General features: G+C 39.5%; 1 protein-coding gene across 1 annotated transcript in view; it reads left to right on the top strand.

The window, feature by feature from the left end:
* Positions 1 to 173: 173 nt before the first annotated feature.
* magi3a (membrane associated guanylate kinase, WW and PDZ domain containing 3a) overlaps positions 174 to 25,343 on the top strand; it is a 70,925-nt gene continuing 45,755 nt past the window's right edge. The window contains exons 1-3 of the mRNA XM_037976889.1: positions 174 to 319; positions 3,893 to 4,041; positions 11,433 to 11,552. Of these exons, the coding sequence (XP_037832817.1) occupies positions 174 to 319; positions 3,893 to 4,041; positions 11,433 to 11,552 (415 nt within the window). The remainder of the gene's footprint in view (positions 320 to 3,892; positions 4,042 to 11,432; positions 11,553 to 25,343) is intronic.

The raw sequence follows: 25,343 nt of genomic DNA on the forward strand, positions 1-25,343 counted from the left end.
TGGCGCAACCATGTTTCTGTCTGAAAAAACTGTCATTAAACTTGAAATAAGTGGTGGAAAGGCAGAGGTCCAGCAGGGTGCAGATCTGATCTGGAGTGAAATTGGTCCTGTTGTTCAAATCCTTGTCTTGTAAGAGTTGTTTTCTGACGGTTTCCACTGCTTCTGATGTAGGTATGCAAGTGAAAAGAGAAGTAACTGATGGCGATTCAGGGAAGGCTGATGGCAAGTCAGAAAGCGATCTCAGCTCTAGGTGTGACGAGCCCTATGGGGATCTGCCACAGCTGATGAATCTCCTCGCTGAGGGAGGCGCAGGAGCACGGTCAGAGATGGAGCGATAGGGAAATGATGAAATGGCTAGCAGAGGGAGGCGTGGCGACTTTCCACATGTGTTCCCATGCATCATCGTTACTCCTCTGTGTTGATACTCCCACCACTGCTGCCCTCCTCTGCTCCCTTCGTTTTTAATAACTTCCCGTCCTTGAACCGAAGCCCCCTACTTTCATCCAACCCTCCCCTCCCCATATGAGAGAAAGAGCATTTCAAAGCCACAAGATGAGCAACCACAAAGGCTCCCATTGTGTCCCACATGCCTTGCACCAGCAGCATGCTAGGCCACCGATTCACTGCCTTGTAACCTAGCAGGAAGCTGCCACTCCCCCTCTTCCCTCCGCCTTCCTCTCCCCATCTTTGGAGATATGACATAGTGGACTAATGCAACATGACAGGTGGGCCACAAAGATGACACTGATGAGTAAGAGTCTGCTTTGGACAGGGGAGGTGATTTGCATTTGTTCAACAAAGAGGGTACGAGAAATAAGGATTAATTTTTACTGCATCAGCGGGGTATCTACCAGCAGTTGCAGGAGTCCTTTGGTAACAATTGCCACCCTTTGCTACTCAAACAGAAACAAGCTTATCTCTGCAGGCTCTGTGTCCCTGGTGGAAGAATAATAGCCCTCATCTTTTTTAACATGGTAACAGCCACTGAGAGGGAATGTGGTTTATGTTTTTGTATTGGAATTTTTTTATTTATTTTTTTAATGTGTGTGTGTCCCACAGCTTCTGGGAACCCAAACCACAGGCTTGTGGCTTTTAAGTTGATGCATAGTCAGACCCAGCTTTTGTTTCCTTGACCTGAATTCCTCAAATTTGTTGCGCCACTTAAAACTCCACGGAGTTACATAATGGAGAGCCATGCTTCACTTTGCCCCATACTACTACCGGTTACTGAACTAGTTCAGTCTGAATAAGTTAAAAGATTAGCTTCTGCGCACTGCAAAGCAAAAGCCCTAAGCGTTGAGTTGTGTTGAACACCTAGTATTTAAGGAAAGGAAAATGTTACCCTGAAATACATTCACGGGACCCCGGTTTAACAGATTTTGAGGCTGCTTGTAGCTGCACTTATTTGATCCCCTTTAGAGGCTGAACATGAATACAGTTTGCAACATTCTTAACTTGGTTAGTGATACCTTTTTAGTTCCTTAAAAAACAAATTTTTCTTACCTGTCTGCTGAAAACCAGCATCATAAAAAGTAAGTCCAGACAGGGAAACTGTTACAGTGTGTCAGTTGTTTTACCCTTTAAGAATGTCATTGCTTTCACTATAGTTCTTTTTTTTTTTTTCCTTTTTGTCACTATGGCATAAGAGCATTTTCCACCTCTGGCTGCCAATTTCTGCTTTTTTTGAACCCACTTTTGTGTGCACACGTGAGTGTGTCTAAAGAGGAAAGAGGATTCAAATACATTTGAAGAGTATATTTTAGAGAGGTCAAAAGAAATCCTCAATAATTTGAGAATGCAGAGAATGCTGAGCACCTGAGTATTCAGTGCACCGACTCCAAACTTGGTGCACCATGACAGAATATTATTCAGCACATTTGTGTATTTATAATCTCAGCAGGTGTCTTGCGGGAAGAAGCTTGCTGACTGACGCTTCATTTGGAAGCTTAAAGCAGATCTTATTAAGAGACTATCATTATCCGCTGCCTGGCTGCTGCTTAGCTTTGATTTGTCAACATTTCCTGATCTGGAGAAGATCTGCAGGATCTTAACACTTCTGTCAGAGACTCTGGCAGATAGAAACGGAAACCATTAACACACTTTGGCTTTATAGATCTCTGTTGGAGCTGCATACCCTGACGAGGAAAAAAAGCACCTTTGCAGAAATTCTTACTGTGGTAACATTCTGGATGCCTGAAATTCCAACATAACATCAGCTTTTTTCTATATATTTGAACAGTAATTTGGACTTCCTTTTGTACTAATCCAAACTAACAAAATGCTTTATTGTTTATTTGAAAAAAATGTTAAAGCTGCTGCCAGTGTCTCATACGGGTCACTTTTGTACTTGTGTCTCTCACTAAGACTCTTAGTAAGACAGAATTGCAGACTAGAAACAAGGCCTTAAACAGTGGCTGTGCAAAAACTTTGTCTTAGTGAAAAACATCCTGAACGATAAGCAGCAGAAGTGTCTGGTTAGTTTACAGTGTTTTATTTAGAATTGACAAAATAAACAGACCCTTCACTTCCAGGTTTGCAGAGAAAATTCTGAGCTCAATACAGTGAAAGTCAATGAACGTATGGATGTATTTACTCCACACTCATGGTAGATTTGAGAAAAAACCATAAATCCTTTAGTAGTGAGAGACACACTGATGATGATCAACTTTTGATATATAAATTGTATTAGAACTGTAATGTACATGGTAATAAAGGAGTATTAAATGGCAAGTTTTTATGAAGTTTAGACAGTTAATAAGTTAATGTGACATCAGGTTTGAATATTTTCTAGTGTTTTTTTAAGATTAAAAACAAGACATAAAACCTAAACAGACTGTGTAAAAACCCACAAATAAAGTACCATTTCAGTCACATAAAGTCAAACTTTTTGTGACTTGTTTAAACTTTTAAATCATGCCTCTAATTAGAGATAGACTGATTATTTGGTCGACTGATTCTAAAGGCCGATATTGGCCACTTTTAGAAAATCAGCCACACCTGAGCATATTTGATAAATTACCAAGTAGACAAAAAAAAAAGATGAAGTGGCAGCAGCTACTACAACAAGCTTACTGAAGCCCAAAATTTATGGGTTTTTTTAAGCGCAAATGCTCTTCTATATATTATTTTTAAGTGTACAAGTTCTTCCAAGGGTTGCTAAATGTATTTATTTAAGTTACACAAATAACATTATATTTGGTAAATGAGAAATACACATTGGCAAAAAAATTGTGTTGTATAATCTACCATTAGCTTCCCTTACTTCTAAAAATTGGCATCAGGTGTAGAAAATCTCATATCGGTTGTCCTCTACATCTAAAAGTCATCCTATGCTGTGGTAGGAGTAGTGGACCAAGTATTGTTGCAGAAACAGAACAAGAATGGTTGAATAGTAGTAGTAGGGTGCTTCAGTGCTTATCCATTTACACCTTTGATAAATGGCACATGGTGGTAGATGTTGATAACTAGTCCTTCTGGTCACCTGTAGGGTTAATTCTGCTCATGCAGTTGTGACACACAGTGCAGGTGTTGTAGCTGAAAGCCTATTCTGAGCACATTCTACCTGTCCTTTCTTCAGAAGGTAACTTCTTCTCCGAGCACAGCTACAGTAGTTCACACAGAAGATGTGCATTACCTTTGCAACCACAAGGGACTTCTCTCTGTTTCCTCTTCTTCTCTTCATCTCTCTGACATGCTATCACTCAGGGGAAAATAGTAAACACTTCCTCAGACCTTGCTACAGCTGCTGATGCTCTCATGACATGACAGTCCTAACTAACGCAGGTTTAGTCACGAGTGCGTGTGGACATCAGTTTTGGAGTTTAATTAATCTTTAAAATGCCTGTAGTACAAACGAGTGTCACGTAGAGCTCCTGTGTGACTGACTTGTTAGTCTGATGCAGATTTCTCTCTCCTCCCCTCCAGGCAAGGTGCTGAATACGGATTTGCATCACTACCTCAGCCTGCAGTTTCAGAAGGGCTCCCTGGACCATAAGCTCCAGCAGGTGATCAGGGACAACCTCTACCTGCGCACCATTCCCTGTGAGTAGCTCCCACAGCCTTGGTCCTCTCTCTGTCTGGGTCTGCTTGTTGCCCTCCCACCCCTCCAGCTGGAATCCAATCTGTTCTCTTCTGTAGCGCCGCTTACACTATTTAAATCTTTTTTCTCGCCTGCTTTTCTTTTGCCTAATTTTCTTTTAAACATATTTTGCATTCAGCCTTTGTTTTTTCTCCTCCTCAGTTTTACAGAAGCTCACTTTTATTTATTTATTTTTTTAAAGCTGTGCAGTTCACTTCTTCTTAGAATTAGTAAAGCAGCCTTTTTGGCTATATGGCGACTTTACTGCTAATGTGGCGGAGTAAAAGAACCTGAGCAGACTTTAATAAGGACATTTTCTACCAAGAGTTGGAAGACTGTACGAAAACAGTATTATAGTTGATCAGAATGACACACTTTTTTGGCTTTCGTGTTTATTTGTGGAGTACTCCTACCTAAGAAGGCCTATTTGAAGAAGGCTTAGGAGGTATCCATTTTTAATATTGTTATGCAGTCTTCAAATTATACTGCAATACGCAGCAATACCTAGAACAGCTTACAATGTTGCCCTATTATTTAAGTAATTTAGGACATTTTAAAATGTTGATATATTTAAGCCTAACTCTAATAGTTTAAATTACAACATAACATGTTTTGGTAGATTTTGCTAATTTAATTTCAGAAAGTTTGGACATTAAAGACAAGTATATGTAATAAATGATGGTGAAAGGACCAAAGAGTGCAGGCAACCGAGCAGTACAGGACCCCTTCTCCGCATGACCGAAGTAAACAAACAAATAAACAAATAAATAAATAAAGAAGAACCAAAGGGGGGATTGCAACAACAGATCTAGGACTGAAACAAACAAGCATGATTATGGATGGCTGACAGGTGTGCGTGTGTGGTAGGCAGCGCAGGCTGAGGGAAAACCTAAACCTGCCAGGCTGAACAGACAACAGAAACGCAGATGACTGAGAATATCTAATAAACTGAAAGGATTCTGGCAGAAATAAAAAAGATGACTGAAACATCCTGATAGACCAGATAAATCTTAGACAAAACAACAGAAATCATAGCACAAACACCAAGAGCACCAAAACTTTGAAAGTTTAAATCTTTTTATCAATTAAAGACATAACATTCCTAGAATGAATAGATGTTGCCTGATGCCTTTTGTGTAAAAGTTTAAAGCAAAGATGATCTTGTGTTGACAGATGACAGAGTTATAACCATTTTTGTTGAACCTAAAAAAAATAACATCATCTGCGATCTCATGTGATATTGCAATATATCACATGATCTCACATGATCTCTTGTGCTCTTGTACTATCAAATCAAATCTGAGCTCAATATCTGTAAAATTCACAGAGATCTAGGTTGATTAGCTGTGGCGATCATCTTGATATGGGTTGACTCCAAATATCAATCAGTTGTATATGTACATCCAAAAAGTACTTTCTGAGTTTCAATACAGTTTATTCAGTCGTCACAGAGATAATTTGTTAACCAAGAAACAAAATAAGTTCTAACAAATAATGCCACAAATTCAAAGTTTGTGTGTGGGACCATGCTCAGCTACTACCATACCAAATTCTAGCCCAATGTCTGTAAAATTGGCTGAGTTATAACATTTTTGTGTTTTCTAAGTTGAGCTGGTAGTTGCAGCCATTTTGAATTGTTGACTTCATCAGTTAATTGGTTATAGATGTACAGTGTAGCAAATGATTACTTTCTAAAAAGGAATATATTATGCAAAATTCACTTTTTACGTGTTTTTGTACTTCCATTTGGGTATCTACTGCTTCTAGAAACAGTCCAAGCACAAAAAACCCCCCATCCCATTGTTTTTTTGGCAATGTTTTCTGTTTTGTGCAAAACAACCCGTTTTAAAAACAAAACTGGGATTGTTGCATCATAACCCCCCTCACCTAGCAACCCCAGTGGAGCTCCATCCACTACATTACATGAAGACCATCACATTAGTTCTGCTGGAAAAGGAAAATGTTCTGTTGTCGGCTGCAATATAGAACGTGTGCATGTTCTCCCAGTCACAGAGAACAGAGCTGCGTGGCTTCATTTTGTTTTGGATGGCAATGTCCTTGCAATATCGCCAAAGAAAATTGTAGTTTGAAGAGCTCAGCTGTCCCAGAAACACGTCTCTGTTAAAGTTATAGCAGGTTGTCTAAACTAACATTACAACTATGTTAATAAAAGAGAAAAAAGTTGTGAAAAAAAACCCCATTTACCAGGCAGCCGCCTGGACCTGCTGATTGCCGCTGTCCGACTCGATAAATGTTGGTTTGGAACTGCTAAGTCCCAAAGTCAGAATCCTCAGAGTTTGAATTAATAATAAATGTGCGTCAGATTTGCAGAGTTTAATCCTTCAGTGAGTTGTTATGTTTTGAGACGGGACACTGATTTTGGGGCGACGTGGCCAACAGCAGCTTATTTAATAATAGTGACGCAGCCCTAAAACTGCTCATTCTGAAATGAGCTGAAAACAGTCAAGTTAAATCTCAAAATCTGAGAATGATTTTGTGTTTTAAATGTAATGATCATGTTTTGTACAGCCCACAGACCTATCCTGACTTGTTCAAGGAAGAATAATAGGTCCCCTTTAAAGTTTAATTAAACTTGTTTCGTGATTTTTGAGGTTTTGGCTAAAGGTAACACACACACACACACACACACACACACACACACACACACACACACACACACACACGCACCCACACCCACACACACACATACACATACACAAAGACACAGACAAAACCATTACTTTCAGCTGTGGATGATAATGAACAGATCACACATTGGTAGAGGAGTAAGTTGCACCGTCAGCATGGCAGAGTTGCTGTTTAAATGTTGAAATCTACTTCACTTCCTGCAGTAGGCGAACAGTAGGCGTTGCTACAGAGAAATAATACTACTACACTGCAGGAATGGCAGCAGAGGAAGAGTTTACACGAGATACACTCTTCATACACAAACGTAACCAGAGTTTAAACCTATTCAGCTGGGATTAAATTTGCAGCAAAGTTTTGAAGGACAATATTCAAAGCAATACCATTGCTATTCTTGGATACCCCGCTATACCATATAACCGTAATACTACCCAAACTTAATGTGAAGTGTAACATTTAGAGCAACTTATATTTTTTGCTTCATTTTTCCCTATATTTTCTACTTCTGTGGTTTTGGTTCTGTATAACTGTGCTCCACTCTTTCTTTGAGAACAGTGGAATAAATAACCATGACAGAGTGATTTTGAATTTACGCCCGAGTGGTTTTAAAACAGACAACAAAGCCGACAGCTTTAAATAAAAGACCAGCTACAGTTCTCTGAGCTGCACATTTGAGTTGAAGATCACTTTTTTTTTCTTCTTCCATTTATCACTGAACCAGATGGATTTTTTTTATATAATTTTGTCTATTGCTCTAAGAATTTGGAAAGCTTTTATAGCTGATATTTTGCTTCAAGGGAAGATTATTTTCTGGCTGTTTTATGTTACTGTTGAGTCTAATCATACCAGATGAATTAAGATGATCAGCAGGGCTTTCTTTCTTATATTATTAATGAAGATTTTTGATTGCGATCATGAAAGAAATCTATGAAACAATTTTCAGATTAAAAGCCTCTGTGCTCCTCAGACTAGTTAGATTATGCAGCATCAACAAAAACATGAACAAAAAACATGAATTTCCTTCCAGACAGATTAAAATGCATATCATGTACTGTACTTATTAATTTCTGCACATTTAGTTGTTTACCAGGTCATTATGGAAGATGGGAAGACTTCAGTGTGTATTTCACATGAGACATATTAGTCTGGATTCAGTAGTTCAGCATATGTCCTCTATCCGCTCTGCTCATTCAGGTCGGTGCCGGTGCACTGAGCCACAGTGACCCTGTTAGGAGCGTAGAAAGCCACTACAGCATGATGCCCGTGCTCATTACAGCAGGCAAAATAGGATCAGGGTGAGAAAAACACAACTTCCTACTTGCTCCTCCTCCAAACTGCAAGACTTCGATAAATGTTGAGGTTGTTTCCCGTAATACATGACAGGGACTCAAGGCTGTGCCAAAGCTTCAGGTTAACATGAAACACCAAAATTGTACTACAGCTACCTCTCTTCTTCCCAAGGTGTTCGGTAGTATCAATCACAGGATGCTAATCAGCTTCACCGGTTTCAATGCAAATTTAAAAGAAGGAGCGGAAGGCTTGTACAAATGTAAAACAGAGAAATGTGCCCCAGGATTTCAATTGCAGCCATTTGTTGAGAAGATTAAAGAGAAAATCTATTTAAGTCGAGTCCAGTGAGACAAAGGACATGGTAGCAGTGCTCTGATGTAATGTACCACTTTGACTTTGTTTTACTACACTGAGAAAAAAGGTTACATCTCATCCACAGTGGGTCATAAAATACAAGAATGCAGCCCAGGGAGCTTTAAGAAATAAGAGGAGGTTTAACCGGGTCAAACCCAGCAAGAGACACTGGTCAAGTGTCTGCAGCACAAAGATTTGTCACCAGTAATGCATGCTCCTGGATGTCCTATCCAGTTTTTTTCTTTTCAGCTTAGTTTTATTTTAAGACCCAACAAAGGTCTTAAGCCTTCTGTCATTTGTTTTTATATTTCTGCACTGGACTAAGACTTTCTTGTAATATTTTAAAGTAATCTTAAACAATTGATTTACAGGCTTTTTGGAGGCCTTTTAAAGTTGGTCTTTGGACAGTGGTTAATTTGACTTATTTTTAGTCCAGTCTTTGTACCTGACTGTTCACAGAACAGATTTTTGTAAAACCTTATTATTTATTTGATATTTGAGTTCTTTAATCATTACAATGGCTCTTAACTTAAGGGTTACACCATTGTTGTATAAGACAACTTTAAATTTATCCTGTTACTAGCTATTCTGCATCAACATAAATGCCAAAGATAAGGCAGTTGGACAGACATAATTGAGTGTTTGTTTTTTTCAATAAAAGCATTTTCAAACACATTTTATTCGAAAAATTGACATCTAATCCATGACTGAACTGAAGGATGATGGATTTCAAATATCCAGGGTTGGGCTTTTTGGGATTTTTTCCCCTCTGTTCTTCATGTTCATCTGCTGTACATACTTGTTTTATTCTTGACTCTTCTTCTTTTGTCCTTCACTTAAGTGGAAGTTTTCTTCATTTTTTGAACTGAGCTACCGAACTTTCATTCAGTAACTCTTTGAATGTTCATTCTGTGGTGCAAACCCCCCCGCAATTTTACACACTCTGAACTGTATTATCTGTGGCATTTTCTAACATTAAAAAAATAGCTCAGCACAAGACTCGCTGGTTTTAAAGTATCCACTGATCCTCTATATTTAGACAAATAGATAAGATGTCAATCAATCAGTCAACCAGCCAACCAGTGTGTAAAACTTTTTTTTTTTTTTGAAAGATGTTCAGAAAGCCTAAAGACCTGCTGAACAAAACCTCTTCAAAAAAATTTACTAAAAAGTCTGTGGCCTTGGAAGCCAAATGAAGTAAGGGGCAACTGAAGATGTTTCCACAGTACTTGTTCCGTTTTCAACAAGGTCAACCCATATCCATTCAGAAAACAAACACCAGATAAAGCATACCAACTGTGTAACACAATGAATCCATTCACCTTTACAATTCTTGAATACAAGAGTACACAGTCTCAGGCCAATTACCGTTTGCTGCTAATCAGTCAATATATTTTAGTTGTCTCTACTAAGTTTGTCTAGTATTTACAACTATCAACTATAACATTTTTGTCCTTGAGTCCATTTAGTGCTAGAGTAATAGAACGTTGTATACTGTCTAGTACTGTTTTCGATACTATACTGTTTTTATATATCTATACATCCATCCATACATAGCTGCTTGATGCTGTGCAGAGCATGGAAACCTGGTGTCTATGTGTAGTTAGTGCATAGATGAGAAATGGTAAGTTTTGTGCCCTGTTGGTGCGAAATATCGAGTGATATGTGCGCAAAGTTAATCACTTTGGAAGGAATGACAACTGCCTTGTACAAGGGTGAGGAGCTTTTTGTGGAAGTATGAGCTGACCAGCACCCCTTGTCATCCGTCTCAGATAACAGCTCTCATAAAGAGACTCTCAGGAGTATATTCTTTTTCTTCTATCCATATCTGAGACACAGCATGTTAGGTATGGATAGCCTAGAGAAGCTGTTTCTGTATATTGAAAACAGTTGTGTACACTACATGCACCATTTTTGTTGCTCCTTTTTAAGGAATAACTTAATGTTTTTTTTATTTTTTTTATATTCCATCATAATACAGCAACTTCGGATGATGAAACTGATAAAAATGTAACGTGAAGTTAAGTGTAATTGTCAGGTCAGGGAAACTGATCCAGCTTGTCTCTCAGTCTGCAAACAAGATGTCTGATACAACAATAAAAAGCTACATATCCACACATCCTTGTTCTGCCAGTCAACAAAAAAGAAGCTTGCATCGTCCTTCTGAGGTTTCACCAATCTTCTCTGATTACTCTGTTTGACAGAATAAAAGATTGTTTTTGCAGCACACTATTCTGTTTCAGACGTGACGGCTCATTCTGCAGTCGGGATGGATGTCAGCTCAGAAAGAAAATGAAGAATGGGGGCAGGTCCCTGTTAGACTGAGTTAAAGGCCCCTGTGCCTGCAGTGGGGAGAGACAGCAGAGTGGGTTAGCTGAGTTACTGTAAAAGCCCAGATTACATCTAAGATGATGATGAGCACAGCTGGCACGGTAGAGTAAGTTTTTAATTTCATTGAAAACATTAGCGAGGCCAAACGTTAAGCTTTTTGACCAGCACGATCAGCATGCTTTAAATTAAAGTAGAAGCTAGTTTTAGAGATAAAACCAGAAAGAATAAACAAAAAATGTGAAACATTTTGCTGAATATTGATGCTTCAACATTGTTTCCTGGTATTTGACAAATAAACAGACGGTCAAGAGAAAAGCTTCCGTCTTATTTTCTCAGAATCAGTGGTAATTATTGCAGCAGGATTGTACTCGTGTCCTTAAAGAATTGTGCTGATGCTGTTGGGCACAGCCTAAGTTAGTGGGAGTAATTAAGATCCTGTTCATTATCATCAGTTACACTTCCGCTGGATTCTGACAGCTGTGCTGCTCTGTGGCGGGAGTTTTTTTCCCCCCCTCTGATTCATGTTTGAATAATGAATTCATTGCTTCGCAGTCCCAGCTCTGTTGACTATTCATGGTGTAGACACAAACCCTCCCCTGAGTGCTGTATTTGGGCCTGAATCACATCCCTGAGGGCATGTTGGATTCATCCACATCCATCCCCCACCCACCCCCCAGCCTGGCACTAAGTGTTTGGATGTTGCTACTGTCTTATACTTTCTCGCTGTTTTCAGGTACCACTAGGCAGCCCAGGGAGGGGGAAGTTCCTGGAGTGGACTACAACTTCATCAGTGTGGAGGAGTTCCGCGAGCTGGAGGAAAGCGGGCTGCTGCTGGAGAGTGGCACCTATGACGGTATGTTTCTCAAAGCACACAGAAATATGGGGGGGTGGATTTTACTGATGATCATAATAAGCAACAAATGAGTACAAAATTAGACTGCATGTGTTGAGGCAGTTAGCATCCATGTGTGAAGATGATGAGATGAGAGCCAGCTCTTCTAAGTTCGAGACCATGGTTTTCAACCAATGCTCCCTCCAGGTTGCGGTTGAATTTCTGCCTCAAGCGGAGTTTAAGCACCTGAGAGTCTTGTGCAAGAGTGTTGAAAGAATAGAGCGAGAGACAGATTATTAATGGATTTCGGCTTTGTCCACAGTAATGAGGACATTGCTCTGGTCTGTCCTGGTGAAGACAGAGTTGAGACAAAAGGCTAAACTCTCAGTTTAATGATCCGTCTACATTCCAAATTTCTCTTGTGGTCACGAGTTGTGGATCATGACCAAAAGAATGCGATCCCACATACAAGCAGCTTAAATGAGCTTCCTCTGTTGGGTGGTCGGGCTTAGAGATGGGGATCTCAAAGTAACGTCACTGCTCCTCTGCATTGAAAGGAATCAGCTGAGGTGGTTCTGGTATCTGATCTGATTCAGATGCCTCCTGGGTGCCTCCCTCTGGAGGTTTTCCAGGCACAACTTACAGGGAGAAGACCAAAGGGCATGCCCAGAACTTGCTGGAGGGATTATATATCCTCTCTAATCTGGGAAGGCTTTGGGATCCTTCAGGAGGATCTGGAGAGTGCTGCTTGGAAAGGGGATGCTTGAGTTTTCCTTCTGGACTTGATGCCTTTTATCTATGCACAACCATGGAAAATGAAAAGTGGGTGGATGGGGAAAAACTAGACTTGGTATAGTAGACCAATTGAAAATTTGTCAAACACTCACACTGTATGTACCTAAAACTACTTTATATACTGTAAGTCCCACTATAGAGACATTATAAGGATCTGTATGTTTGCTTCTGAAATTGTGCCATTCTTTGATTGTGTAATACTTGGCAGAGGTCCTCTCAGGCACATCAATTGTGCACAAGGCATTCAACAACAACAACAGAGGACTCTGTAGTTGGAGCTGTGTATTTTGCGTCTTTGTTTTCTTGTTAAAGTGAAGTTTGAAAGAGCAATACAAACATTCAGAAGGAGCTATAGGAGCCAAGACTCAGATCAGCCTACCTTGTAGCACATACTTTAAAAAAAGCAAGCCATCATGGGTGTCTGATTATGTTTTCAAATGGGGAACAAATATCAGCCATATATAAATAAAATCAACAACTGTGACTACGCCACAGACATACTGTTTGTTGTCTAGTCATGTATTGGTGTCAATATTTAAACACAGCTGTTTAGTGCAGTCATAGTCATTTGTATGTAATAGCGGACAATGACAGCAGTTGCTTTAGCAACTAAAATGCAGTTATGATAGTATGGGTGCTAGTAGAGCATTCAACTTGTTCAGCTAATCAAAATATGTTTGTGTGTAGACCAGTCACATTCTCCTATGTCTTTCCAAAAAAAGACTAAATAAGTATAATCATCAGGTCTATGAATGGCCACAGAACTGGCAGTATGTGAGCAAAAACAGGGGAATTACTTCAAATGGTTTGAAGGACTGTGAATTGGTCCCCTGCTGTTCAAAAGCACCTAATATTACCCCTAGAGCTGTTTCACAGTGTTTTTTGAATTTTTCTTGTTTCTTTCTTTTGTTTGTTTTCTAACAAAATAAAATTATTTCAAGGGGTTAGTAAACAATGACTTTTATAGAATTGTAATTGTTTTTTTTTTTTTAATAATTTCCTGTAATTTTTTATATTTGTTACTCAGTTTTAGAGGCTGAAATCTGTAATTTGACATATTCGGTCTGATGATACTGTGTTTTTACAGGTTACTGCTATGTTTTATGGATTCAGTGGCCGGTTTCCAACAGACTGAGTAACGATAGGTGATGTTGACTGACATTAGTTTGAGAGTTATAAGTAATGAAGAAGTAATGGAAACAGCTGTCCCTCTGAAATTATTGAAACAATGCTTGAAACAATGTGTTTGCTTTTTGGAGTCACATGTGAACTTGTTCACTTGTGATTTTCTATGATTTTCAAATAAAACTTTAAAATATTCATTAAACATTCATTGCCTCTGCAGTTCTCTCATAAATTACCCTTTACACTGACTCTAAGACCACATGTGGACTAGAATAAAATCCTGTTTGTTTTGGTTTGCTGTTACTTCAGAAACAAACCTCTTCTGAGTTCAACCCAACTTTTCAGGTTGGCTTTGTTTTGGTCAATTAACAGCATTCACTATACTTTAAACTATTTGAACTTTGACCACAGAAGTCATCCCAATCATTGTTTCAATCCACTCCAGGGAAATTGTTGGATGTTAATTCTCCTGTAAATTTGCTGAGCTGTAACTTTAAGTCATCAAGCGAAATCAACAAATTGCTTACGTCATCAAATGGCAATTTAAAAGAAATTGAGGTGTTATATCCCTAGGCGATTTAGTTGCTATAAAGGTTACCGCTTCAGTCACCCACACAAGTCTCTTAAACTTATTGGCAATGTAAAATCTCTCATGTATCCCCTCATGTCCCACATTTAGCCCTGGGAGACTTGGCCTTCAACCTGGAGCCTAGTCATCTGGATGAATAATGGAGCTGCTCTGTCTTTTTCTGCTTAATGTAATGCATACATATGTCTGCTGAAGGCACGGAGCCAGAATACCTCAGATAGTTTAATAAGCCATATGACCTTAGAGTCTCCAAATATAAATCGTTCCATAAACTTTTCACAATTGCAGTCTTGCAGGCAGATATACAACATTTACAGTATATTATATTCGAACTAAATGACTGATGTTCCCATCATGTGGCACTGACTTCACATCTGTTACCAGCTCCAACAGAAACATTAAAGCATATACCAATATGCATTTTAGTAGAAGAATACAAACAGTTACAATGTTGTGCTTTCAAACATGTCTTTATCTACCACTTTGTTTCATATTTAATGTTATTGACTACAGATTTTTAACAACAGTCTTTGTTATCATGTTTTATGTGTGTTTTATAATTTGTGTAGTTTCTGTTACATGTTATCTTGCTTCAACAAACTACTTTCTTCTTGTAAAACTTTGAGCAGTAAAAGCTCTTGGGGAAAACACCAACCTACTTTTTCATTGCAGTCGAAGATTGTTTCTCTCTCTCTCTCTCTCTCTCTCTCTCTCTCTCTCTCTCTCTCTCTCTTTCTCTCTCTCTCTCTCTTTGTTAATCTTTTTTAGTGCACTTTACTTTTTATTTTATTTCATTCTATGTGGCTGATTGGAATGAATTATTGACCTGGGCAGTCACATTTATTGCTGTGACTAATCTTCCCAACCTAAATGACACTCTTTCTTTCTCACTGTTGTGTTGGAGCCAATATTTGAAACAGTGAGTGTTTCTAATACTGGCTGTCAAATTGCTAAACAATAGTAACCTATTTCAGAAGGTCAATATTCTGAAAATGATTGACCAAGTGTCCAATTTTTGAGGTCAGTTGTGCACATTTTAAGAAGTCTTAACTGAATTGAAGAATTGATTTTTGATATGACTTAAGCTCTGGGCTTTGTCTTCACGCTCTGTATCATATGTGAGATATAGATGTACATAAATTGTAACTTGACTGATTGTTGGAGGCGTGCAACCACAAGGCTGTAATTCTTGTTGTTCTAAAGAATGATGAAATTATCAGTGTGAGTAACCCTAAGGTAGAAACTCTCAACAATTTGATTTGTAGATGTGCAAAAATCTGCAATGTGTGTGAATTAGGGTGTATTCAGTCTTCTACCCCTCACAGTGGGGTGAGTCATTCATGTCAAAGATGGCGAGTTGGAATGGAAGAGCTAAACTCAAAAAAAGTAAGTGTTAAAAAGCCAAAGTTAGCAACTGATCCTATGCTTTAATTGAGACACAATGTTGTGTTGACCTACATTGATCAGCTATAACAATGTGACCTCTCCCTGTTATTAAATAAATCCCCATTTCCTCACCAAATTTACCATGACTCACTGAGGCTCCAGTACCACTAAAGATCTCCTGTAGGATTTGGCACAAAGCTATCAGTAGGAGGTCCTTTTATCTTGTGGGACATATGAGGTAAGGCCTCAACTGATTACTGTAGATTTGTTTGCCTGGCATATCCAAGTTGGTTGATTACATTGAGCACAGGAAAAGTTAAAAGTCAGTACTTTAAAACACTATTTTGTTTTTCTTAAACCTTCCTTTCATCATTTTGTGCTATGGCAAAGAGCATCATGGTGCTGATAGAGACCACTGCTGTCAGGGATTACTGTTTTCACGAAGGGATGTACTTTGTTTATATAAGTAGTACATGTCAAGGTAATATCCACAAGACTGGCAGGGCCTGAGGGTTTTCAGGAGAACAATCACCAAGGCATCATATTAGCCCTGCTGCCTGGATCCAGCAATCTACATGTCAAGGAAAGTGTCATTTATCAAACCAGGCCACCTTATTTCATTTTTCGTGGTACAATTTTGACATTTGCGACCTTTATTTCAACCTTTATTTATACAGTTAATCTTATTAAGACAAAAGTCTTGTTCTCAAGAGAGACGTGTCTCAAGTTAACATATGCTCCACTTTACTCCGCTTGCTTTGCGCGCGTTTCAATCGGCATTTTTTGAGGCCGGCCCTGCTTCTTTGGTCTCTGTTTCGGAGTAGGACCAGCCAGGCCGGCCCTGCTTTGGTGAGTGGCGCAAGCTTAGCTCCTGTTCACTCATTGGTCGTGGGTGTGACCAGATGCAAGCATAAAGCGCGAACGGTAGGAATATAAACAACTGCGTTAGCTTACCCTGCAACGTTTATGCCGTCTGTCCCCCAGCTGAAGGCGCTGTAAAGCCTGAAATCTCCGGCTGATAACAGCTGTCCTACTCAACGCAACAATCGCGGCATCCAGAGCATTTCTTCCACCGCGCCTCTCTTCCTGAAGTCTCAGGAGAATCTTCATAAGTTTAAAAAAACAGCAACAACACAGGGCCAACGTTGTCCATAGCACTTTCGTTGTTTAGACAACTTGCTCCAAGTTTTTGTAGCACACCGCAGCCCCGCCCCCCGCAACACGAGGAGGCGTTCTCCTGCTACCGACCAAACTGGCCCGTGTGAACGCGATGCATCCTTTATAGAGCCGAGCAGAGTAGAGTGGAGTAGAGCCGGACTTCTGAATTAGAGCTAGTGTAAAAGGGGCAATACAAGAATGTAGTTACAGACACAAAGTCAATATAGTGCTTACTGCAGTTAAATAAAAAGTATCACATAAAACTAATAAAATGGGTTTTCTTTTACTTCCTTTTTCATTGACCTTAAGATGAGTTTAAAATCCTTTAATGGGCCTAAGCTGGACAGTTTCAAGTCTTGTCGTAACTTTTTCCAAGAAGAAGCTGTAGTTCAGTATAAATTCAGGGTAATGTAAAGGTGACCAAGGTCTGTGAATGTAGGTTGTGGCTGCTATGAATAGGTGGAATATAGGAAGATGAATAAGTTGGCAGAAGGCTATGGATGGATTTGTAAATTAAATTATACCAATGCAAAAGTTTGCATTTATCAACACAGGCATTTAACATAGCCTGTAACATGGCCTGTATCAAAGAGTAACTGTGATTGGAGTTTTGGTCGTAGTTACTTGTTGCCTTTCTGGGCTGCGGTCTGCTCTCCTGGCTGATGATGTCTCTGTAAGTGGCTGAAAGAGTTTGCCATGTTGCTGTCTATTGTGCAAACCTTGTCAGTGCACACTGACAAACTGTTGTTGTGCCTTCTCATTTGGGAAAAAGTAAAACCATTTACATATAATGGCAGTAAAGTTATTTTAAGGATCAGTCTCCTCTGTTTTAGTTTTATTTTCAACTCCTGATGCAGTCCAAATGAGAAACCCACAAGACTAACTGTAGTTTGCTGTAACTGGTTGATCACTGGGGCAGGCATTACATGGACTAGCCTATAGTGTGATTTGGCTGAGGAATAAATGAGTCCCCACAAAATATAGAACAAGAAAATACAGAATGTGTCTTATGGACGGTTCTATGATCTCCCTGCTTCAGCAGATCTTAAAGCACATTCTATTACATGTAGATCTGACCTAGCTGCTGCACTCTGATTTTGCTGCACTTCACTCGAACAAAGCTTTTTGTCCATACGAGTTGAACCAAACAGTACACGGTTGTCTCAAACTGAGACAGGTAACCACCAAATGATTTTAGATTTTCTTTCATAAACCGTACCATCCTTAGTCCTGACTACTGCAGACTGAGAACATCCCACAAGAGCTCCAATTAGAGATACTAATGCCTTGTCTGTCTAAAATATCCAGATTCAATTGATTGATTGACTGATAGCACACCACTTTTCAGGTATCTTTTTGACAAGATAATCAGTTTTTGTTTTTTTTACTTCACCAGGCATAATGTTATGGCTATTCAGTGTAAATGTTCCATTTATTTACTGAACAATTGTGAAATTAGGAAAGATCTTCCTCATATCAAATCTTCTCTGCAAAACCATCCTGTCCATCACTGCCAGCAGCACAGTTAAACTGATTACAGACATCTGTAATATAACACCGCAATTACAACGTGCATCTGATGGTTTCTACCCCCGAGTCCTATACAATTGCTTTTAATTCATTATGTGAGCTCAGCTAAATAATAGTCATACAATTCCGCAACTGATTTCTTGCGAAAGCAGCAGTACATTGAAACTACCTTTTGATTAATTCAGTGCAATTTCTAGGAAAAGGTCTCAAACATCAGTCCTGGGAGTTCTGTATATTTATATTTTCATTTCATGCTCGATAATTTGAATACATTTCACGTGGCATGGAATCTCATCATAACGTGGGAATTGAATAAATTCAGCTGAAAATTCTCAGTGGTGGCTTATGTAGAAGCAACAGCTTGCACGTTACCAGACTGCATATGCCAGCGGTGCCATGAAAAACATGACCTTGATTAGAAGTTTGGGGCTTAAGGGTAGAGACATGGACCTGCTGCTTTAAACAGAAGCCCACAGAACAATTGTCATATAGAAAGATGGGGAAAAGAAAAAGATGTTTACAGACTAGACCAAGCTTAAACTCTAACTAACAGTTATGGTCCATAGTGGCAGGTCCAGCAGGAGATATTTTTGAAAGGGCTGAAAACGATGGAATCCCTTTGTTTGTGTAATATGGAACTTATCCACTCTGTTGATCACCAGCTTCAGTGGAGAAGAAATGACAGTGCACTGTGCTCTTGTTTTGCTAGGCCAAATGGCCTCCAACCATTTTATAATTGAGTGTTTTGGCGGTATTATATGCTTTTTGTTTGAAGTTCTGAGGCAAAGCTGCAGAGCTCCAGATTAGGCAAAGAAAGGGCACCAGGCCAAAAGTCACTCCAAACGGAGGGTGGGAAGGTGCTGCGCTGGCACCAGCTGTCCACTTCTAGGGATTGTCTAAACAGAGGCTTGAAAGATTAAAGAATTAACTCTAAGGATTATGCAGCAGATAGCGTAAAACTTGGATAAATGTTGCCGTGGCACAAACGGCTGAAAAAGAGTGTTGCATAACAGCAGCTGAAGGAATTCAAACAGGTGTTTATGATACCAGCAGCTGACAAGATAAAATAAAAACGAAGGTAAAGAAGGCCTTATAATTTATTTTCCTTGATACAACAAAGACAAAGAAAATGAACATAAACTAGAAAGGAGGTTGATTTATGAGAGCCAGTTAAACACTTGGTTGTTAAACTGTACACAAGGACAGAGAGCAGAGGAATGCAGCGTTTACAAGGCTGGCTCGTGAAGCGTGGTCATCCATGCCAAGCAGGGCCGGTGCCCCGTGCCAAGGCTGGAGCACAGCATGTGCTTCACCCGCCTCGGGCTCTGGCAGTCAGTGATGAGGCCTGGGCAGACTGGTCTCACCCAGGAGAGTGGAAGGCCATCCTCACTGATTAATGAGAGTTTGGCATGTTTGGAGAGACAGAGGAATAAATGCACCAAGGGGTGGTGAGTCTTAAACATCCACAACATGAAGAGATATCTCCAATGTTCCTTTTTTTATCTTCTTCTTTGGAAATACCACCACAAAGCAGTTTACTTACATTTTTCATCTTTAAGTGACCGTAACTTTACATTCTCCAGTATCACAGAGATTAAAAGGAGCCTCGTAGCACAGAACTCCTGTCACAGCTGTACTCATAGTTTACTCCAATTCTCACAAGTTAGGGATGAGATATACAGGCAGCTGTTAACTAAAACAGATGGCAGGAGACACACACTCACACGGACTAGATACATTCTTTCCCACCAATACCCACACAGGACCCTGGTGGTGTACATTTCAGCTGGAGGCCTTTCCAGACCCACCATAGAGGCAAGCTTAAGGGGATAATCCAGCCATTTTGAAGTGAGGTTCTATGAAAATGTTATGAAGAATTAAAATCTTACCTGCTTTAGATAACTCTTTGAGCTGCCTCGGGTTGAAGATACTGAGTTTAGGACTAACAGGACTGATGAGCTAACAGCTGTTCAGAATAAAGCCAAGACCAAAGTAATTGCTGCCATCCTAAAAAAGCTCCAGTTTTAAAGATTTTATCGTGGCTCTTGTGGACACTATATCAAAGACCTTTATACCCCCATAAACTTTACAATACGCAGTTGAGTACATAGAAATCTGAGGTGTTTTTGCAAGTGCAAATAGGAGTCTCAGTAGTTAGCTGTAGCACTTCAAGTGCCCCCTGGATCCCTTTCTGCTGTAATTTCATAATATTTCTCCTGAAATAAATGTGAATTGTAAAATTGAGGGTGACGGAAATGTTTAAACAATAACTTTTTCATGAACTGATTCGAAATGTTGAAGACTGGACTTGTTTTAAAGTGGTAATGATCTGTTTTGGAAAGCAGTCCACCGTCTACTTCAAGCAGACTTATTTCCAAAGCAGATCACTGTTCTCTGAAAACAATTAGAATTTTCTAAATTCCATAACAAGTCATCCATCCAGCCATCCATTTTTTTTAACCCTCATCTTCTTTCTGGGTCGCGGGGAGCTGGTGTCTATCTCCAGCCGTCACTGTGCGAGAGGCGGGGGACAAGTTGTAAGTCCTTCACATGATAGAGACAAACAAGGCAAACAACCATTCATGCTCTCACACCTAGGGAGAATTTAGAGTTGCCAACAAAGCTACCTGGAGAAAACCCACACGTGCACGGGGAGAACATGTAAACTACACAGAAAAGCCCCAGGCCGGGAGGCAAACCTGTGACCTTCTTGCTGGGAGGTGACAGCTATAACCACTGCCCTGCTGTGTCGCTCCATAGCAGTTCATGCAACACTTCTTGTTTAAGCTTTTATATTTCCCTCATTTTCTTACTATATGTTTATGTCTGCAGAAAAATTATGATAATCCTGCAGGAATTGACCCTTGGCTGCACAGAAAGTGCTACATTTGGCTGCTGCTTATGTAAATAACTGATGGCGGTGTATAGGTCTATGAGATGCAGTTTGCTTGATCCTGATGAGATTTGTGAGATTGGAATTTTCAGACAACAGCAATCTTTGGTCTTTGCCCGCACTTGAACTAGCTGTTAGCTCATGTCAGAACTAAACTCTGTTTTTCAAAACTGAGGTTGTTTGAGCTATCTGCAGCAGGTAAGATATCAATCCTTTATAACGTCTCACGACGCTCCACTTCAAAATGACTAGAATGTCCTTTTATAGAAACAAGAACCATCTCTGACGTGAAAATCCTTCCTTCAGTCGCACCCATGCAAAGTAAGTGAATGGCTGCTTAATTCACTGACCAGCAAGTGTCAGCCCAAACTGTTTAAACAAATTTGCTTAGCACTTTGCAGCCTTCTTTCACCAACCACCCACCAAGAGCTATAATGTAAAAACAGCACGCTGACATGTTCAGCCCTCAGCTCTCCCGGCTGCTTTTATATCCCACAAAACTGCCGCTTGTAATTTTACCACCCCTAGATCGAAGGAAAAACAAAACTGGAATTACATAAACGGCTGATGACGTTGCCACTGTATTATTTTTATCCACTGTTGTGTGGCGTATTTAGAACAAACCTTTCCTCTGAGGAATGTTTACCTTTACCAGCAGTTTTTATCCTAAAATTATGTCAACACTTTGTGAATTTGTGTTATTACCCTCATGTAGCTGAAATGTAGGTGACCAACAGCAAATACTGGAAACTCATGGTCAGAAATTTGCTCCGTCATTAGAAAACAGCTTGGAGGGAAATGACTCTTTCTTAGATAAACAGCAAATCTTTAATTATAGCTCTTATTTGTCACTTGTTGTTGCATTTATGTGAGAACACAGCATGTTGATTGTGTGAGTCAGTGCTTATATCAACAAGTGTGTATTTTTGTCAAGCGGATCTGTTTGCATGGTGATTCACAGTTTTTTTTTAAATCTTTTTTTTTGGTGTTTTTTTTTTTAAGTTAATCTTTTTTTTTTTCTTTACCTAAAACCGATCAGTCCATTGGAGTCATTAAAGTGGAGATTTATGGAGGTCACTCTGACATTACCTGGGGTTCCTGAACAATGACAGGGTCCTGTTGAAATCAGGTGTAATTTTCCAGCTTTGTTTAGATAATGAGACGCTGGGCATTTGTGAATTAAGCAGAAGCATCAGAGGAACAGGTTAAATCAGTGCTTTCTGCATTTGTAATCTAAAAAAACCCCCACAACAGTAGAATCCATGTTGATAACTCTTAACACATACAAGGTACTGTACAACAGAAAAGTGGTTTCACTCTTGCAATTTAAAATATTTCTTACATTAAATCACTTCTGAAAGGATGTAATATTTGAAAGTAAACAGTTATAGTGAGCTAGCTAGAAAGTTCCTTAAAATCCAGCAAACTTGAATTTTCTACGATAAGATCAATCCCAATTTGGAACTTAATTTTGTGATAATCTAAGCTGACAAAATTCCCACTTTTTGATCTATGAACTGTAGAAGAAGTGTAGAGCCACTATCAAAGGAAATGTGTTAAGCTGCTGCCATTGGCTCATTAGGGTTGTCATGGTAAACACCTCTGTCTGCCACTACCTGACATCACTCTTAAGAAGACAGGCAGACATAAACGCAGATTGGAAAGTAAGTCTCAAACAATTACTGGGAGGTGAGAAAAGTTGTGTTTTGAAAAACTTGTACTGTAAGTGACAAAAGCATCTGGTCGTTACACGTTAGTTTCTACAGTGTTTATGTAGGAGATATAACAAGGTAAGAACACCCTTCACTTCCTGATTATTGAGAGAAAATTCTGAGCTCAGATCTAATGGGATTCAATGGGAGTTTAGATGTCTAGCTCCTGCAGTCTGAAGGGATTTGATAAAAAAAAAAATCAGAAAAAGCCTTTTTGTGAGATAATAGGAGCCCAGAGAGAACAATGCCTCTGTTTTAATGTTTAAATTGTATAATTTTATTCTGTAACTATATAAACTGTATTCTACTGGGAGATATGTCAGAGGTAAAAAAAACGAGTGGTTTTTTTTTTTACTTAATTTTCTTTACTTTTTTTTGTTTGTTTGTTTTGATTTTTTTTTTTAGTCTCATGTATTTTGTACAATGTACTGCTAACAAAGGTCGTGCCACACTACTTCTGATCGAGCCACCCGTCCGTTCATCCATCGCCTTCTGCTTACCCGTGGTTGGGTTCCAGAGGCAGGAGGTCCAGGAGGCAAACCCCAGACATCACTCTCCCCAGCAACATTCTCAGCTCCTCAAGCAAGTTCTGGCTCTCCTTGTGGTCACCTTCCCAGTGGGATATGCCCAAAATACCATCCAGAAGGCATTCTAATCAGATGCCTGAACCACCTAAACTGTCTGTTTTTGATGCTGAGGAGCAGCAGCTCTACTTCAAGCTCCCTCAAGAGGACGGCGCTCCTCACCTTATCACTGAACCTGGCCACCCTACAGAGGAAGCTCATTTCAGCTGCTTGTATCTGGGATCTTATTCTTTTGGTCATGGTCCACCTCATGGCTATAGGTGAGGGTTGGAACATAGATGGACCAGTAAATCGACAGCTTTAGCTTTCAGCTCAGCTCCTTCTTCACCATAGCAGACAGGAGCAACGCCCTCATTACTGCAGACGAGACCCTGATCAATCTTCTTCCATTTTGTGCAAGCTGCATATTTCAGTGTATTTTTTACTTGGTCTTTTTCAAAGCTGCTAGGAAGTAACAAATCAAAAATCATGACAACGACAGAAGACTAATGGTTGGCTTGTAATACGGGTGCTTTAATGTTTATGCGTTGGCAGCCTTAATTAGATAGGAAAATGAGCTGAAAATCTGTGCACATCACTTATGCTTCAGACTAAGCACCCTCACGATGACTTGTTCAAAATTTATGAAGTAATTCCGTAAAACTTTGCTAACTCGGGGTACAGTAACACTTTAAGTACTCGATATGTGGTCGGCACTTATTCTTTTACTCATTTCTTTCAATATGATTTTACCATCTTCATCTTTTCTTACCTGTTTTTGTTTACCGCTTTTTACTGACATCAATGATATTCTTCTTTTTAAAATAATTTTTTTTACACCCATTTGATCTTACCCCTTTTTTGTTGCTCATAACATGCTTGGTTTCAGTGATTAAATCAAATTGTGACAGCTCAAAGTGATTGCAGTCTTTCATGTGATACAATGAAATGTAAAGTTTTCAGCTCAAAAGACTTTTTGTCACATTAAAATTCAATTGGAGGTAATGAGAGTTATTCCTCTCACCAAGAGAGCGTCACAATTGGTCCTTTATGTGAGCTTAAAACAGCCAACCTCTTGTTTTTGTTTCCGTATTGTACAGTGTTCTATCTGTGCTAAATGAGGTTATAGATCCTCAACAATGGTTGCCGTTCATATTGCGGCTCATTAGTGCAGCATAATTACAGCACGATCCATCTCACTGCACTTCCTTATTGTGGCCTCCATCACCCAGCTTGCTGCTAATGGGCACTTACACGGGCTACGTGTACCTGCTATAGGAGCGCTTCAGAAACAGATTAGTTCTCCAATTTAACTCCCTCATTTTGCATTCCACCGCTAAGCCTCCTAATAATTACAGACCTGCTAAGGGATTTAGTACTTTTGCTACAATACTTTGTAAACAAAAACACGGAACAAAGTGATTACGCTAATCAATAATTATGTTTTCTTTAGCGGGACACTTTCTAGAAGATTATTTGTTCAGCAGGTCATAATTAAAATTGATTTATTTTTTACAAATTACATGTTTCATCTTGTTTGACTTGTTATATTAATGGCACACGTTTTTTGTAGGTGTTTATTTTTGCTTAAAAAGAAGGAAATAAATAAAGATCCGTTCTAAATGTCCAGTTTCACAGAGTTTTGGTCTGTAAGAAGGTGCTCCTTCTTGTGTTTCGCACTTCTTCCTTACTAGGATTCTTTGGCACAGTATCTTTCCGCTCCCTAATGTGCCGTCTCATGGTTACAAAACAATGTTCGGCTTCTCAAGCACAGATGAATCAAAACCACACTGTAGCCCCATGCGTACACAGGAGAACTAATGTTCCCAGAGACGGGCAACAACCAGTGCATCAGTACTTTGTACCTTCCCAGTTGAGCTTTTAAGTTTTTATTTTCTCTCATTCTCCTGCTCAGGCAGAGAAGGTGGTGACTGGTAAAGTGGGGCATCCCGCTCCTGTAAGTGGGAAAAGACAAAGGCTCGCTCTGTGGAGAAGTGCTGTTCGCTGCCTTAGGCGCCAACATGACAGCAAAGCAAGCTGATGGACTTAAAGGGGCGATCG

This window comes from Kryptolebias marmoratus, linkage group LG8, assembly GCF_001649575.2.
Source record: "Kryptolebias marmoratus isolate JLee-2015 linkage group LG8, ASM164957v2, whole genome shotgun sequence".
In the NCBI taxonomy this organism is placed as follows: domain Eukaryota; kingdom Metazoa; phylum Chordata; class Actinopteri; order Cyprinodontiformes; family Rivulidae; genus Kryptolebias; species Kryptolebias marmoratus.